General features: G+C 41.1%; 1 protein-coding gene across 1 annotated transcript; it reads left to right on the forward strand.

Moving 5' to 3' along the window:
• Window positions 1–10,474: 10,474 nt before the first annotated feature.
• Window positions 10,475–18,324, forward strand: LOC133974902 (GRAM domain-containing protein 2B-like). The gene is made up of 14 exons (XM_062412717.1): window positions 10,475–10,704; window positions 11,105–11,221; window positions 12,997–13,084; window positions 13,172–13,241; window positions 13,346–13,449; window positions 13,548–13,643; window positions 13,725–13,796; window positions 15,268–15,348; window positions 15,534–15,645; window positions 16,039–16,155; window positions 16,899–16,989; window positions 17,156–17,260; window positions 17,421–17,505; window positions 17,883–18,324. Exons 1-14 carry the CDS (start codon window positions 10,616–10,618, stop codon window positions 17,919–17,921), a joined length of 1,266 nt encoding a protein of 421 aa, XP_062268701.1. The 5' UTR covers window positions 10,475–10,615; the 3' UTR covers window positions 17,922–18,324.
• Window positions 18,325–18,695: the final 371 nt, after the last annotated feature.

The following is an 18,695-nucleotide window of genomic DNA, read 5'->3' on the forward strand; positions in this document are numbered from 1 at the left end:
TTTGGTTCAGATTATTGAAGTCAATTCATGTTTTTAATGGTAGGGAGCAGTGAAGACTTTTTTTTTAAGTAATTACATTTTTGTTTTGTTTGTCTTGATTTGAATATCTGTCATTACACTTATAGCTTGTCATCTGGTATATTATTTAAACCATTTAAATATTAATGTTTAAATGGCACTGCATTATTTTAAATACATTTCAATTTCTGTAGTTGTAGTTGTAGTATAAAATCAGTATAGACATGTCTGCTCCCTAGAGGTGAGGATAGGAACACGACAGATGCTGACTTCTATTGTATCATTTGTGAGGTTGACAATTTTGGTTCAGGCTAAAATATTTAAAGAACCTCAAAACGGTTTGCTATGAAATTTGCTACTGACAATCTTGCTGACTCATGACTCCCACTTCCGAGTTGGATGCTTAAACCAAAATGCTGTTCATTCACTTTAAATGGGATGACGTCATGCGTTGATTAAATGCATTGTTGTTCTGTTGTATCATGTTGGGCAGAGCTCAACTTTTCATGTGGCAGGGGAGTCACCAGGCAATTATATCATGTTTAAACCAATTGAATCTGGTTAATGCAAAAGATGCGTCGCAGCCAGCTGGTGACACTGGTGTGTGTTCATCTGGTTGTTTTGGAAGGTTAACATGAAAGCTGGCTATGTTGTGTGCCCCCAGCATAAAACTGTTGTTGTCGTTATGACGATCACACCTTTGGAACTTCTGGTGATATTTCATTCAAGTTCAAGTTTTAATTAGTACAGTTCTTTGTTTTTTTAATACCTGTAAAACTAATGACATTCCCAGTGCAACTTGACTGCACTTATTAGCATATGTTTAACTAAGATGGTTAAAATGGTGACTTTTTTTCCTGTCCTTCCCCTCACCTGAATACTTTTCCTACCGTCCCTAAGTCATTCTTATAGCTGCTATCTGTTACTTCTTTCTATTAAGTACTTATTTATATTCTTCATCTGTTTCTGGTCTCTTCCCCCCACAACCCTCCGGAGTTAAGCTGACTCATCATTCATGATTTATCCAACAAAACTTTCCGACCTTCCTTTGTGTTACTGTCTTAGGCCAAATGAGCAGCCGTTAAGGGGTTGGAGGTTACTCATCCGCTCTTCCCACCCACATTCTCTTCAAGTCAACCAGGGGATTCATCCTTCACATTACAACTCGTGGTTACCACAGCCCCCTTTTTATATAGCACTCTAAATTACAGCCAGAGTGTGGCGGACATATTTCACTGTAATATATAAAAAGGCTGTGGGTATTGGTCTTGGAGGTGAGGGCTGACTGCCTGGTTGGTCTGAGTGAGTCCTGGATGCAGCTTGACAGCTCCGGTGATTAATGGTGACAGACTGCGGGGCTGCTCCTTCATTACATGACAAGTCTTTAATCGCTCTATCAGCGTAAACCAGCTCAAAGAGGCCGGATAAATAAGAGGGTGGAATCAAGTGAGGTTTGAGGGAAAAGACGACCAAGGATATTTTTTTCCAGTGGCCACTCTGCGCTGTGGAGAAGTTTATTGTTTTTGGACTGGTTCCTTTTGTCCTCAGAGGCAGTAAAATTGTTGCTTGCATTAAAACCATTAAGCGAAGTCACAAATTATGAACATCTGCCCGGCTCTCTCTGAATTGTCTGTGAGTTACAGATCGTGGACCGCTTCCCAGAAATGGACTCCTCTGCTTTCGTTTTGTCTCCCCTCCAACTTTATCACTTCATCCATCATCCCACTATAAGGGCTTTTCAAGTGGTCCAAAAATAAAGAGGACACAGATGTCAGCCATGCTATACTGATGCATCTAAACCGCCATAAACCCATCACTTACAATCCACCCACAGGCCGAGGGGAGAAATGTTGAAAATGCACTTTTTCTCGCTTGCAGAAAAAACACTCACCAAAACCACTGTCAAGCGGAGCTGATCCACTACAGCGCTCATATCTTAAATTACACACAAAGCAATAGATTAACCTGCACTTGAGCAGGTATTTCAGTTTCTAAAATGGGAATGAGAGAGATCTATCCCACGTCTCTTTCCCCCATGTCTGTTGGAAAAGAAATGTCGACAGGGGGAGTTTAGCGGTGTACAAAAGGGCAAACGCAATTATGGTTTTGCTGCTAATATGCATGGCCCCAGCTGGTTTTGATCTGGCAGCGATCTCAGGCTCTCCTAGCCCAGTTGTCAACTCTCATGCATCACAGGCCCGATGCTTAGCGGAAAAACGTGCTTTGGCAGCAACCTAGCAGAGGCCTGGAGGCCAGCGGGCGCTGGTGGGTTAGCCACATGCAGGGGGGTGACACCATCCTCTCCCTTTTCCGCATCTGGATCCTCATGGTCACATTTTCTCATTGGTCGTGGTTTTTCACCCTCTTCATGAATGTAACCGGCTGTAATTGGCCGGCGTGACCCTGAGCAGACACCACGCCACAGACTTGGGAGGTCAGAAAAGGGCTCCAAAATACACACACAGGGATGGCAACAGAAAGAGAGAGGGAGGGAGAGAGACGGAGCGAGAGGCAGAGAGGGAGCATGCAGCAGAATGAGATGCTTGCATGGAAATAAGCAGACGTGATTACTCAAATACAGTCATTAAGGAGGAAATGTTGTTTTTCAAGCTGTCAGGATGATTAATGACGGAGAGCAAATCCACTCAAATTCTGTTGTTTAGTCTAACCACCAGACCTGATCTCTGCCACTAACTCAGATCAGACAGGATGTGTTTGTTCAGCAGTGTGTGTGTGTGTGTGTGTGTGTGTGTGTGTGTTGGATCAGTAAAGTTTGTTTTTTTAAAAGCTTAGAAAGGTTATGGGGGAAAGAAAGGAGAATGTGTAATAGAACAAGAAAAGAACAACATACAAGTATTTCAGCATTAAATGTTTTATTTCAGTAACGATATTAAACATTTATAGCTATAAAGTATTTATAGATAAGACCCTTTACAAGAATACTACTAAAAAAACTTTATGAGCTAATGTCAGCTTAAAGTCAGCTACATGTTTAGGGCTGATAACATCAGACGGTTCAATCTAAGTACCGTCTTCTTGAAGCAAGAATCCTGCTTTTGCCCATTTCTGTCTTCCATACTTCTTGAACTCTGAAACCAAGGAGCCAAAACAAACCATGGGGAACCCATGCTGGGGATCCAGCCACCACCCTAGTTGCGGAGGCTCGAGCCCCCCTGTATCAGCCAAATGCTCCCTGCTTTCCGTTCCCATGTCACACTATCTATAGTCTATAATCAGAATCAGAATCAGAATCAGAAGTATTTTATTGTCAAGTAGGTTTACACCTACAAGGAATTTGCTCTGGTTATTGGTACATACAATGAACGTAGAAACATAAAACGCAATAAATACAACATACATAGGAAAAGCAATAAAAAATAGAAAACCAGTATATATTCACTCACTGTTTACTTCTTATTTACTCACTTTTTTCCAATATTTATACAAAGTAGCATTTATTTTGACATAAACATTTCTGAATAAAAATATATGAAAGATAAAAGATATAAAAAGTGAAGTAAAAAGTGAAATGCAAAATGCAAAACAGTAAACAGTGTCCGATTGCAATATGCAATGTAATACAGTATAATATAATATGAGATAATGTGTTAATTTAACACATCCTTGAGGTGTGGGGGTGGAATAAAAGTCAGAGTCAGGTGGGGGTCCCGGGCCTTGTTGATGAGGCCAAAGGCAGCCGGGAAGAAGCTGGTCTTGTGGCGGGCGGTTTTGGTCCTGATGGACCGCAGCCTCCTGCCCAAGGGAAGAACCTCAAAGAGTTTGTGACCCGGGTGAGAAGGATCAGCCACAATCTTGCCTGCACGCCTCAGGGACCTAGAGGCAAACAGGTCCTGTAGAGATGGCAGATTGCAGCCGATCACCTTCTCAGCAGAACGGATGATACGCTGCAGCCTCCTTTTGTCGTTAGCGGTGGCAGCAGCGAACCAGATGGTGATGGAGGAGGTGAGGATGGACTCGATGATGCAGGTGTAGAAGTGCACCATCATTGTCTTTGGCAGGTTGAATTTCTTCAGCTGCCGCAGGAAGAACATCCTCTGTTGTCCTCTTTTGGTGAAGGAGCTGATGTTCAGCTCCCATTTGAGGTCCTGGGAGATGATTGTGCCCAGGAAGCGGAAGGACTCCGCAGTGACGACTTGGGCGTCTCTCAGGGTGATGGGGGTGTGTGGGGCTGGGTTCCTTCTGAAGTCCACAACCATCTCCACTGTTTTCAGCGCGTTGACCTCCAGGTTGTTCTGGTCACACCAGGTCACCAGATGGTCAATCTCCCACCTGTAGGCAGACTCGTCCCCATCAGAGATGAGCCCAATGAGGGTGATGTCATCCGCGAACTTCAGGAGTTTGACGGACTGGTGACTGGAGGTGCAGCTGTTGGTATACAGGGAGAAGAGAAGAGGTGAAAGAACACAGCCTTGAGGGGAACCGGTGCTAATGGATCTGAATTCAGAGACATACTTACCCAGCCTCACACGTTGCCTCCTGTCAGACAGGAAGTCTGTGATCCACCTGCAGGTGGAGTCAGGCACACTCAGCTGGGAGAGCTTCTCCTGTAGCAGATTCGGGATGATAGTGTTGAAGGCAGAGCTGAAGTCCACAAACAGGATCCTGGCGTAGGTTCCACTGTGCCAGAATGAAAAGGTTTAACAGCAGTACCTAAGATATGGCTGAGTGAGTCACTTTCAAACCTAATATATTTATCAGCCCCATGTTCAACTGTTTCCTGTAATTTGAAAGATGTCACTTTCTTTTGAAAGGAATTCTCAGATAGTTTTTTTTCTGGTTTCCTTCATGTGCACCAAATTTGCTGTGAACACATTTCCTGCCGCAGTAGTCACCTGTTCTAGAGTGTAAGTGTCAACACGTTTCTAGAAAATTAGCTGTCTTTGTGAGCTTTCCAGTCCACAGGCTGCCAAAGTCCTCAGAAACTCCAGATGTTCCCAAAATCACGCTGGAAGGCCGATAAGGAATCAGCTTTCAACAGATGTCTTGTGCCTGGATGCGTGATTTAGTAGCTGTGAATGATGAAACAGTGTTTCAGTGTCTCGCAGCCCGACTGGCTTTCATCATTATGTGCAAGCAGCTGCGGGTCTGGGTGATGTGATGTCAGTGGCTGGGAACGAAGAGCGAGATGGCACATCAGCTCTTCTCATTTTTGTGTCTTTGGGTATTTGGACGTGGAGGACACTGCTCTGTTTGCTGGAGCGTGACACACAAATACGGGAATGTGCAGATGAAGCACAAATGAGGTCGAGTTTCAACGATTATTTTCAGCGTAAAGATTCATCCATCTCCTTTAAAAGTGGTTTGACAAAATAATCCTCACTCGATGTCCACTTACTAGCTTTTTCCAGGCCTGGGATCATGGGAAAAAGCTGTAAAAATGACCTACAGTTAAAATAGTTTTGTAAAAGTATTTTCATTCATCAAACTACCAGAATTTCCCAACATTTTAATTTACTTAACTTTTTTTACATATATTAACAGTTACAAAATAAGTGCGTCAAGTTCCCAGAGACTTCAATTTGACTATACATACAAACGTATAACATTTAGAAAGAGAAAGACACCGCATCATCACTTGCAAAGCTGGGACCTGTTTAAATTTGTAGAACAAAGGACTATTAAAATATTTAATTATTCATTATTCATTTCCTGACTCTGGGTCCATATACGTACATTTTTGGATAGTGTGGGAAAGTGGAGACGTGTTGTTCATCTTTATATCCATGGTTTTACCTTGATGAAGATGACGACAATAACGATGATGACGACAATAATGATGATGACAACAGTGCGGATGATGATGATGATGATGATGACGATGATGACAACAATGCTGAGGATGATGATGATGATGATGATGATGATGATGATGTTGGCTCTATGATGAAAACCAGGGGATTGACAAATTTAGTACAATCAACCCAAAGAGAAACATGAATGTCACATGTCAGCCTCATGGTGGCAGTATAGTGCGGAAGTCAGGGAATCTCCATTAAGATACATCATGTGGGAACCATGAATGTCTATAAAAACCATCATGAGAATCCTCTATGTCCTGTCGCTGATTAGACAGTTTGTCTGCCGCCAGCGATGCAGCCATGTTGCAAACGAGGCCCGAAATTGCGTTGAGGGTCAAATGAAAAGTACAAAGCCGTGAATGCAGTGTTCCAGTGATAAGAGGAGTCAGGATGAAGGGTCAGGATAGTGGGAGGAGGAGAAGGAGGACAGCACAGATGACTGACACAAACAGTAAGGGAGTTGGACAGATGAGAGCCACAGGCGTCAGGAGCGGGGGGGGGGGGACGCAGGGTCAACACATCGCCATGTGCATTGAGTGTGGTCCGGCAGCTGTATGCATGGGGGAGCCTTGGCCTCCTGCTCTGCATGTCAGGGGCCATGATTAATGACCTGCAGCCCTGACTCGACACCCCCCCCCCCCTACTCGTTGAACTAATGGACGAAGCCAAGGACAGACAGACGTGCACTGGAGACGACGGCTCGCACACACGAACACAGGCAGACACCAAATTAAAGCCGTTTCCCTCGTACAAAATCCCACATTTTCCACCTTTCCCAGGTAATTACAGGGCGGGAGCGAGGATTTCTTGGATTACCGTGTGTGTGTGTGCACGGCTGTGTGCGTCTGTGCAGTGTCGAGGCCGAGGAGGTGCCCCGTGCCTCTGTACTGGTTCCCAGCTTGTCAGGCAGCTGTCGAGGAGTGATTTATGACCACCAGACTCCAACCTGTCTTCACTGCCAGTTCAGTATTGTTACAACTGACAGCTAATGAGGCCAGACATGCTTTCAAGCAGAGCACTTAACAGGACTTCAATCTTCCCCCGTCACAAATACCATTTTTGCACTCGCTCGCTTGCTCTCTCTCTCAGAGACACACACACACACATACACAGACCCCCCCCCCCCCCCCCACTCAGCTTCTCCCCCCGGCCTCCCCCCCTTTTTTCTCTATGCCTTCCTTGTTCTCTGTCTTTCTGTGGTGGAATATCTGACAGGCACTGAAAGGGCTTCTGCCTACAGACGGAGATGTTTCTCAGAAGGCAAAGGCTGAAGAAAGAGTCCCACTCTTTCACACACACATAAACACACACACACACACACACGTTTACTGGCAGTGGGCATCCGGTAATGCTTGATGTAATCTAATCATCAACTCTTTGTACCAGGCTTCCAGGAGCAGCTACAGAATAATGCTTATTTAGATTCGTGCTGAGTTAGAAGAGATGATTGATGTCATTCTTATGTCTTTGTGCAAAATATGAAGCGAGAAGATTAGCTTAGCTTAGCATAACTACGGAAAACACAGGGAAGAAGTTAGCCTGGCATCTCAAAAAGAATGCAACGTTTAACTCCACCGCAGGCGTAGCTGCACTAGTATTTATTCGACAAACTAGTTTCTTTGCAAGTTAAAGATTTAAATGGAATTGTTTCGTTTCCAGGTAATTTCCTGGATAATTTTCCTGGAAAAAACGATATACTGTAGTTGTAATTACAGGTGGTAATGGTTGTTACATTCCCAGCTATTTCTAAATGTTAAGCTAGCACAACATGTGTAGTATGTGAGCTATAAAATGTGAAACATATCTACAAACAAACAATATACATGCAATTCAGTCATTAATAATAATAATAAAGTTTCCAATTCCCCCAAAAAATTTGTAATATAGTAATTTCTGTCATGCAAATCCATATGAATGTCAATGATAAATTCCAAGTACAATTTCATAACTACCCACTTACTTCAATTTCCTGATAATTTCCTAGAATGGCTTTTCTGTAATTAGTTATTATAATTTCCTTGACAGAATTTTTTTCAAGTAATTTATCATTGGAAGGTTTTTTAACTTTACTATTTTTCTGCTTTTATGTTCAGCTTAGATGGATAACTGTCAAGTGTACCAGATGAATAGTGTGTCAATTATTATCCGTTTAATTAGTAACAAATATGGTTAAAGTGGTGAGAAAGGAAAATGTTATCAGTTATCAATGGTCTCATGAAACTTGAGTTTATCCGATGTTGAACTATTTCTGCCCAGTAGTTTAAAGGCTGTTAAGTTAACAGCCTTTAAACCTTATTTGCTTTTTTGCTATGTATCACTTTCAAAGAGAGGTCACAGTTCGGCACTTCTATTAGAGAAAGTAATGTAATTACATATTTTAGTTGGTGAATGACAGATGATGAAAATATGTTTTATATATTACAGCAAATCAATCCTGATCACATTTATTTGAAGACGTGAAACAGTAAACAGACATGATCTCCGTGTCTCCCTGCTCTCCTTCTCTATGAATAATCCAGTATCAGTGTAAAATCCCTCACAGAGCTTCCCACCTTTAACCCCTTGCTCCCTGTCAGCCATGATTAATGACAGGCTAACTAGCTGCTGGCTCACAATCGCTGGCTGTGCCTTCGTTTCCAGGACACTTAATGAACTGACAAGTCTTCTGCAAACCTCTGGACTAATGTTTTCATTAACTGAGTCGACAGCGCCTCCTGGGGGTTGGAGAGCAGAAGTGGAGACAGCAACAGATCCTGCTGGACGGCCAATGAGGTAGTTCGTCATGTGGTGTTTCCAGGCATTTAACTCTAGTCAAACTTCCCTTCATGTCCAACATCTTCTGAAGTTATTATAGAAAAATATTTAAAATACAGTTGCTAAACCTTTAAGAAGCAGATGACCCAAACAATTTCTAAATCCATATAACATTATAATCATTCTAGGGTAAAGAATACAACAACTTGTACAATTTGGATGAAACACACTAGTGAAAATATCACTAAGATTATTTTATATTAAATATCTGCCAACAAATCCCTTTCGACTCAATTTTACACACTGGGCCTTTAACTTAAAGAACTTTATTATTATTATTTGTTATATAAAAGATCTAAATTTACCACTTCAACCAGCTGTAGCATTAAAATGCTTCTTATACATGTATACAGCGGTAATATCAATCATTTTCATTATAGTGTAGTATAAAACTTGACTAGTTCCATTTTGCTGCATAATCAGTACTTTTACTCACATGCTGCCAGTGATACAGTCATACAGTCATACATTAAAATATTATCAGTAAAAATACTTTTAGGTGTTCAAGAATCACACTTGTTTTGTAGAAGAAAATCTTAATGTGAAATGTAACTAGTTCTTATACGTGTTATGTATACATTGAATACAACAATATTAATAAATTCAATATTTTGAACTGGGCTGTAGTAAGGTAAAGGTGTAGGGTAGTAGAGAGAACATAGTGCTTGGGTAAATGTAATAAGTTACTTTCCAATACTGCTCTTTGCTGACTATACTTTGTGTTTTGACAGTGTCATACTGTCTGCCTCTTCCATCGTTTCCAGGGTTACCTGAGGGTAAAATCCAGACTGTACATAAATCTCACCTGAAATGTACTCACAATACATCACTTACACTCTGCTGCTCCCTGCTGGGCGTCTCCCTAAAATGCCCTCTGCTGTAATAGAAATAGTAACAACGTTTTTCATGAATTCAAGGTCCATGAGTTTTAAAGAAGTAGACCAGCAGCTTTAGTGCTACACAGAGTGAACCTGACAACGGCTCATTTCAGCTTTGTACGGTGGAGAGGTTTTTACGCACAGATTTTACGCACAATCCGACCTTGTAATAGCTGTGGGTTTGGGATATTAAGTTTCCCTTTTGACCTGATTTATAACCGGTAATAACTTGAATCACCGAACACCTTGCAACTTTGCAGCATGATTAAAGCGAGGGTTAAGCCTGAAACATGCTTCTGCGTTTTCACGGGCCCGTAAGCGCAAGAGCCCTTCCGGGTCCCTTACGTGCTTATGTATCCCTCCTTACGTGCTGACGGGTGTCGACCCCCTTTTCTAAAATTTACGGCAAAGCTCCGCAAGCTCACTCAGCCCGCAAGGCTGTGATTGGTCTGCTCTACATCCCTTCTGGAGCTGCATTTCCGGTTTCATGCCCCATAATACCGGCAGAAATCACGGCAGATTTAGAAGAACGAATATGGACCAAATAGAAGAGCACTTGGCAGAAGATATCCGATAGTATGATCACTTGTATAACCTGTCACTGACTGGCGGATTTGTCCGCCAGAAAAAGGCTACGAGGAGCCGCAGTGGCTATGTAAATAAACAATCGACAAAGAAGAAAGAAGGCGTCTCTAAGGTCGTCTTCGACAAAAAGCATTACTCCGCCTAGTGTTCTGGCGCGGAATTGCTTTGTAAGACGCGCAACGGTTGGGGAAGCATGAATGAAAACGAGTCTTGCGCCACAGCGGCGTGAAAAGACGCAGACGCAGTCGCAGAAGCATGTTTCAGGCTTAAGTTCCTGCAGAGGTCGGCTCCTTCCCTCTTCTTCCTGATGTTGTTCCGTGGTGCGCCCTCCCCCTTTTCCCGGCTCCGCCTCCCTCTCCCTCGGGCTCGTCGACGAGCAATTCCCAAACTTTCCGTGTTGCAGCTTCCTGGAGCTCTTGTGTTTTTTCCTTTCTGTGGAGCAGGGTGGCCCAGTGGGGACCGACGCTGGAGCCCGTGCAATATAAATGAAGTGTGCAACAGATGGAAGAGATGACCGAGCCGGCGGACAGACCTCTGACCCCGTTATCCACTCCGGAGCAACTCCTCAACAGGGACTCCCGGGGGAATCGGTGAGTGTGGGTGAGATGGAGAGGAAGGGCCTGGTCTGCTGTCCCGCCACAGTGGAGGCCACACAGGCCTAATGCATTGTGGTTGTTGGCATGGATCTTATTTTAAGGGCCGTGCTGATAGATTAATGGATGCATGTGATGTGTACGTGGCACTGGATAGAACCAGACAGGCTTTATTTGCATTTAGTGAAGTCCAATCAAAACTTTTCCCATGAAGTTTTAGTACTGCACGCTACTCTGCTTCGGCTGCTACTTGGAGAGTGTGTTGGGTTTCTATTCACTCCACTCCTGCAAAAATTGGATGTGTCACAACAAGTTGGACAATGTGTGTGTGTTTTCAAGGTGAGTCATTGCAGGAGGAGAAAAGAAGAGAACAGTGTTTGAGTTTGAATGTGTCCAGGTCTGAAGTGGAGAATGGAGGAGAGAGGAGGAGAGGAAGGTTGCCTGCAGACCTCCTGCTGTGTGTGGACGCAGAGTCAGACCCCTCAGAGAGCAGGAGGAAACCAGCCAGCCTGAGGTGCAGCAGGTTATATTATTTCTAAGTGTTAATCGATATGCAGTATTGGTCATCACAATTTCTCCTAAATATCTGTGTTCTACTATATTCTCATTCATTATCTGCTTAAACACCAGCCTTGACTCTTTATGAGGCTTATCAGTGCAGGGAAAAACAACTGCTGCTGCTACTACTACTACTACTACTACTACTGCCACTACTAATAATGATAATAATTTGCCTGTCAAGACACTGGAGGATCCTTACAGATACAACAACAATCTGAAAAGAGCAAGATGTCAGGACATCATCAAAACAATATGCAATAAACATAATACATAAACGAATCTGCTCGGTAAATACATTAAATTGTTTTAACTGTGTTATAAACAATTTAATAAAAGTTCCCTGCTCATAAATATGAAATAGCAGGCTGGATGTCAAGTGTCACCAATTAGGCTGATAACCCCAGTATAACCAAAGGGACCTGTTGATGTATACTTTTGGTGTATTGACAGAAAATGTATATAATATCGATTTTTTTATCGATGTAAAAAGTCAGAAATATTTTCATTCCAGCTTCTCCAATGTGAGAATGTCGTGCTTTTCTATATTTTATAATATTATAATATTATTTAAATTATAATGTTGTATTGGATATTGAATTCATTAGGATATTGGTCTATTAATTAGGATTTTCAATTGTTGGATAGGCAAAAACCTATGTCGCCACTGTGACTTCACCCAACATTGAATCAATCTGTTTAGAAATGAATCAGCAGACTAGTTGTTAGGTGCACTCCTTATTAATACTAAATGTAAATATTTGCATGTGCAAAGAGAAACTGGATTTGCTGCTGATTGGTGAATATAACTTCTGATTAAACCTCAACTCTCTGCAGTATTACTTCAGTTGCTTAGACATAAAAACACATTGCATCATTCAGTTCAATTCAAAAACTTAATTCATACAAAGAGAAACAAGGGAGTTTGAAGACAAAAGTGAACACATGACATAAAATGTACACACATAACAAAAACGATCTAAAATACCAATTAGACAGAGAAAGAAAGAGTTGAAGTAAATATTTGGAATCTGATTGAATCCTCGCACATATTCTTACACGTCTGTACACACAGGGTAAAGTGACCATTCCATCAGACTTCCTCTGATTTGTTTTACAATCACGTGACTTTAAACAAATCCCTCAAGGCATGGGCTCATAGAGAAAATCATGTGTTACTGTGAGGTCGCTGAGAATCTCCTGTTTTCACTGCTGAGGACTCGTTCAGGATTAGCTGTGTGTGCAGGTTTGTGTTTTGTCAATAGTTCACACACACACACACTTTGCAAACTGCTCTTATCTCTTTTGACAAATAGCCGATTATTTCAAATTCAACATTATTTTACCCTCAAATAACCCAAACTAAATAAATATCTACAGATGTTGGGTCTTAGGGTCCTCTCAGTATGACATCAGGTGTTGTTTTTCACCTTCTAACTGCAGCACAACTCTATAATCCCACATAACTACTTGATACCTGCATGACTGAGAGCTGTTTACAGATTCTGCTGCTGCTGTGTAAGCGGCTCTTGCGTAACCACAGGTGACTCGCGCAGTGTCCCATGAAGGACGCGTGATTGTAGAGTCTGTGTGGAACAGTAGAAACAAGTGTTGGTGTGTTATCCCGAGCTGTGACTCCTCTGAAGCTGTTGCTGTTGTAGTTGGTGTTGCATGTGGTCCTCAGCTGTTTCTATGCCACCTAACCGCAAACCCTGACCTTTTATTTGCCAGAGTGAAACCTGTGGAGCAGCTTTCACCAATGCTGAGCACGAGCGACTTTGACACCAAGATTGAAAGGAAGAAATCGCAGCCCAATCAGGTAGGGATATGTATTTTCACCAAACCCTGTGATGGATTTTTAACTAATTTTTGCAAAATCGTACAAATAGAATGTCTATATTTTCAGTTATCGAAGAGAAATGCCCACTATCACAAATTATTCAAGGACGTCAGCAAAGATGAGTTGCTCAAACAAAGTAGGTGTGAGATGAAACATTTACCTTGATGGGAAAAGCGCAGAAATCGGATTGGATTCGATCAGGTTGCTAATCTTAACGTGAGGGTGTGCGTGTGTTGACAGGTTACACATGTGCCTTGCAGAAAGACATGTTATATCAGGGCAAAATGTTTGTCTCTGATAACTGGATCTGCTTCCAGTCCAAAGTCTTTGGCAGAGACACCAAGGTACGAATTTGAAAAGTCATTCGTCTTCAGCACCAGCACCATGTTGAATTCTCTCACTGTGACAATTACCTGAGATTAAAAAATCATATTTTCCCCAGATCTCAATCCCGGTGATGTCTGTGACATTCATCAAAAAAACCAAAACCGCATTGTTAGTGCCAAACGCCCTCGTGATTGAAACTACAAGTGACCAGGTAATAGGACTGTGGAGACTATCTGTTTGAATTTCGTTTGATACAAACAGGAGAGTGATTGTAAACTTCTGTTTTTCCCAGCATGTGTTTGTGTCCTTCCTGTCTCGAAACACCACCTACAAACTGCTCAAATCCATCTGTATTCACCCCGAGGTAAGTGACATCTAATAGGAAACACTCCTTCATCTTAATGGGAATCAGTATCTTCTTATTAGAGCTTGGATGAAAGTAAACATGGCGACTGAATCGGAGAGGCCTTCAACAGCGAAATGCAACAACTTTGTGGTCGTCTCAAAAATAAGTTGAGATTAAGTAAAGATACTGCAAGAACAAAGTTGTAACATAATGATGACAACATTACAAAAATAAAGTTATAATATTATGTGAATACAATTGTAATATCACAATATTGAGGTTGTAACATCATTAGCATTAACTCATAGCATTGCAAGAATTTGGTATAAAGTTGTATTAGAAAGAGTATAAAGTTGTATTATTACGAGTAAAAAGTTGTACTATTAAAAATATATAATATATACTATAAAAAATAAAGTTGTAACATTAAGAAAATAAAGTATTAATAACATGAGAATACAGACCTAATATTATAAAAATAAAGTTATAATGTATTATGACTTTTTCTTGTGTTATTACAACTTCATTCTCAAAATCTCAAAAGTATTTTTATCATCAGTGTGTCTCCAATACTCTTTCATTCTCTATCTCAAACAAATGAAAACCATAAAGAATACACAGTGAATGTGAACATAATAAATCCATTGAGTGCTGCTATAAAAGGGTGAGATCTGATTGTTTTGTAAATCCAGACCTTCACCAGGGCTATTCAGCTTCAATAGCAAGTGGGCCATAAAGAAAAATCACTGGGAGTTTATGGACCACACAGAATATTTGTCAAATAATAGCTAGAAATAACTTTTATATTGGTTGTCGCATAGAATGAACTAGTGACCGGCAGTTTAATCAGGTATCAGGGAACATTGTGTTTTCTGACAGGTCCATACCCACACATGTTGTAAACAAGATGAATAAAGTAAAACAGTATCATGTCACCCTGATTTGCTGACAGTCATTTGGGCCATAGAAATATTCAAAAGGTTTAAAAGGTCCTCAGCCCAACTGGACACTAACAGCAAAGGTAGCAAGTCAGTGATCAGCACAATCCAATATTTACTCAGGATTCAGTGGAGAGAAAAAGAAACAGCTAAGAGACGAGTGAATATTGCAAGTACTTTCACCCTACAGCTATTTCCTAGTAGCTAATAATTTGTCAGTGGTGTGTTTACGGTTTCTTTATTAATTAACCGTGTTATTAAAAAAAGAGCAACATTTTCTTCATGAATAGCTTTGAATAGATTTTGTAGTGTGAGAAGGATTATACATGTTCTACCTCAGATTTGGAAAATGTTTTTCTGGTTGTACGTGTAAGTTTAAAGCCTCAACCTTCACTCTGTAGCAAGAATCGTTCTTTAAACCTTAGAGAAACAAGGTGACATTTATTGTGATAGTTATTGGTAATATCTGATTTTTTTTTCTTGATATAATTTTGGGCCATATCACCCAGTTGTATTTTCTGCAGACTGAAATGTGTTCCCTGTGGTTACAGATGGACAAGACTTGTAACAGCCCCGTCCCGTCTTCCTGTGAAAACAGCTTCAGAGTCAGCAGCTCGTCGTCTCTTCCGCTGGTCAGTCAGGGGTCTGTCCGTCCATTTTACTGGAATGTTTTCATCGGACGTATTCATTGTACACGAGAAGATTTGTTTTTAAACTTTCCATTGTGACATAAGATCTATAGAAATGCCCTGCTCTCATGTTATACAATAGCCTCTCAGTATGTGGCGTCCATTTTACTGTATGGTTTTTCCTGCAGGATTTTTCCAGAGACTTCTCTGACCTGGACGGGGTGGTGCAGCAGAGACGACAGGAGATGATGGAGAGCAGCAGCTCCGGCTCTCAAACTCCAGATTATGACAAAATAACCGGTGTGTGTGCTCCATCCTCAGCCCTCTGTGTAAACGCACCACCTTTACAAAGCTACTATTTACTTAACCTTAATCTACCTATACATTAAGTTTGTCTGCTCTCTGAATGTGCTCAGGGTGGCCGCTGTTTCTGTGGCTTCATTCAAAGTGAAATTTGAGCCACAGAGCTTTTTGTTATTGGGAAGACAGTTGACACGGAAAACAGTTGGGACCCCATTGAATAATACATTAGATCCTCCGCTTATTGTTTCTACCCTTCTTCATAAGTAGCCAGCCTTTCCCTTCTCACATAGGGAACATGTTGATGTGTAAGGATGTTTGGGAATGTGAATATTTACTCTGGCTCAGGGTAGGCGGCTCCAGTCATGGGTTCCCCTCTGTTTACTTGAGCAGACTTCAGCGGCCTCCAAGGCTCATTCCTGAGTGCGGTGAAGAGCGGAGAAGTTTCAGTCCTCGCAGACATTCACCTCCAGACCCCAGGCCCGAAACACAGAGCTCCACTCAACAACGGTACTTAAACAACTGGATCCGTCTGAGTCAAAGGAAGCTTTGTTTCTGCCTCTGTAGTCTTGAGTTTCACTTTTCCCCAGAAGGAATTCAGTATCAACGAAAATATCTAGAATTATGAATATATGAATCATTCACTTTTTATGTATGTTTAAAGAAGTGCTTTGACTTTATGGTAAATCATATTTTTATTTTATTTTTTAGCTTGGCTTAACATCAGGAGTGTGGCGGCAGAAAAGCCTGTTGATTGGCCACTTTGCACAAATTGGATATAGATGTATTGAGATCAGATTCATGTACCATGTAAACAGAAATGTTCTGCTGACTGTTTTTATATTAAATAGGCAAAATATCCATTTGAAGTATTCAAATATTTTCAGTAAATGAAGATATCCCCATAAAAACACATATTTGTATTCACTAAATCCAGATCACTATCTAAATCTGCACCACTACACTCTGCCTGATATTATTTTTTTTAAAATGTCAAAAAATTGCCCTTTTAATTACAATGATGTAAAAGTGAAAGAAAAAAAGTCCCACCCAACTACCAAGTTTTAAGAAAATCAGGTCAGAAGTTTTTTAGTAATCCTGCTAACACTCAAACAGCAGGGGGTTATATGTTTCCCAAAATGTGCACTTTTCTTTATTGTTGCACCCAAAACAATTGTTTCTAAAATGTAAAAATGCAGTTTTACTTTCTCTACTAAATCTACTTTTCTCTGTTTTATCTTTTCGATTTACAGGGTCAGCCAAGCCAACCAGAGTAGTCACGCTCACAGACAAATCCTCTCAGCCCAAGTCGTTACAGGCCATCCTCCTAATCTATTTGGTGTTGTGAGTGGCCTTTCATTATGTGGAATATGAGAAGCCCGGTTCGTCTGACAGGACGATTGTTAGACTCCCATTTCCATAACTCGGGGGCGTGTCAACGGTTGTTCTGTGAGAAATGTCAGAGTTTGAATGTTCATCTCTTTCTCTCTGTGTTTGTGTGTGTGAGCAGAGTTAGTGTTCTCGTCTTGTCCTCCTGTTACATGGCTTTCAAGATTGTGGCTCTCGAGCATCGTTTGAACTCCTTGGTTTCCATTGGGGAACACATCCGAAACGAGTAAGAGCTTGACCCACAGGAGATTTCAGTGTAGAGCGTTGTTCTCCAGACATCAGATTATATCACGTTCCCGAATGCACTCACCTTGCTTCATTTCATCTGGTTAGAGCCACACACCACACATTGTTTGGTCCATGATTTAGTGCAAATCTATTTGCAGAAAAGAAGTGAGCCACAGGTCCCAGGATCAAGGGAATGCCGAGGTCTATGGAGAACTGTCCACCAACCTGTTCAAGCTAGAAAAGGTTTGTCTGATTTTAATAAACTGTACAAGACAATCTTTCATATTTTATGATCAGATTTACACAAATGTGTAAATCTGATCATTTACATTGAGTCAAATTAGGTGTGATCTCTGACTAAACAGTCAATGACTAATGAGCAAAGAGTTGATTGCTATCAAACATGGCTATTCACAGAAATGTGATGTGGAAAACTCTCAATCAGATTAGTTAAGATAAGCTAATGAGCTGCTGGTGGTAGCTTCATATGTAGCATACAGATAAGAGTGTGGCATCCATCTTCTCATCTAACTCAGCAAGAAAGTTGTAGTTATGGACGTTTCCACAGTATTTAATATTTTATATGGTGTTAATATAAATGTATATTTGTTTCATCCTAGATTCAAAGAAACCTGCAGAAGCTACTTGAAGAGACTTGAAGAAGATGGTTGGTCTGCACAGAGGCTTTATCTTTTATTAGACATGATGGGCAAACTCATAGACTGTATATGGTTATTGATCAGGAAATGGAGCCTTGGTTACGAGGTTCCGCTGGTACACGCGATCAACCAATCACAAGTCAGCCTCAGCTTCACCTTTAAAAGCATCAACAGACTAAAACTTAAACCAAACATATGATAAGAACAAGCTTCTTTGACTTTTGAGATTGAAAACCTATCACATCACCTAACATGGAGGAGGCAGGGTTTATGATCTATACTGCAGTCAGCCATCAGGCGGCGATCAAGCTGCTTTGGCTTCACTGTTGGGGAGCAGTCATGTCATCCATCTTCATACACAGCAACCACAGGCTGACCTCTGTAGCTCAGATTAGGCAGTAGATCTGATGCCAAAGCCCGGACAGCTCATTCAGAACGTTTTCTCAAACTGGTGTGAACGTCAACTTAAATTGTGCAATATCTTTCCCTTTCCACTCAGGACTATTTTATGCTAGAGATGAAAAGTGTGTTAGTGTGTACAAGTGTTAGTGAAGCGACATTTTGAAGCATATGTGTAGCATTTATCTGAGCGCTTTGATTTAACATTTCACAACAGTTGGATTTAGTTTTTAAGAGGGTATCTAGGTGTAAAGGTCGTATATAACTGGTTTTACAAACATTTCAGAAAAGGTCAACTTGTGCTGTTTTAATGTTCTTTAGTCTTAACCTTGTGGTCAATAAATTATATTTATGTTATTTAATGAGTTTTTGTTT

The sequence above is a fragment of the Platichthys flesus genome, chromosome 19, assembly GCF_949316205.1.
Source record: "Platichthys flesus chromosome 19, fPlaFle2.1, whole genome shotgun sequence".
NCBI classification, from domain to species: domain Eukaryota; kingdom Metazoa; phylum Chordata; class Actinopteri; order Pleuronectiformes; family Pleuronectidae; genus Platichthys; species Platichthys flesus.

What these genes read in the sequence shown, in the direction of transcription:
- LOC133974902 (XM_062412717.1), top strand. Translation starts at nt 10,616, where the DNA reads ATGGAAGAGATGACCGAGCCGGCGGACAGACCTCTGACCCCGTTATCC. An exon ending in TCTTTGGCAGAGACACCAAG is followed by an intron (nt 13,450 to 13,547) that starts GTACGAATTTGA and finishes TATTTTCCCCAG; the next exon opens with ATCTCAATCCCGGTGATGTC. An exon ending in ACCTGTTCAAGCTAGAAAAG is followed by an intron (nt 17,506 to 17,882) that starts GTTTGTCTGATT and finishes GTTTCATCCTAG; the next exon opens with ATTCAAAGAAACCTGCAGAA.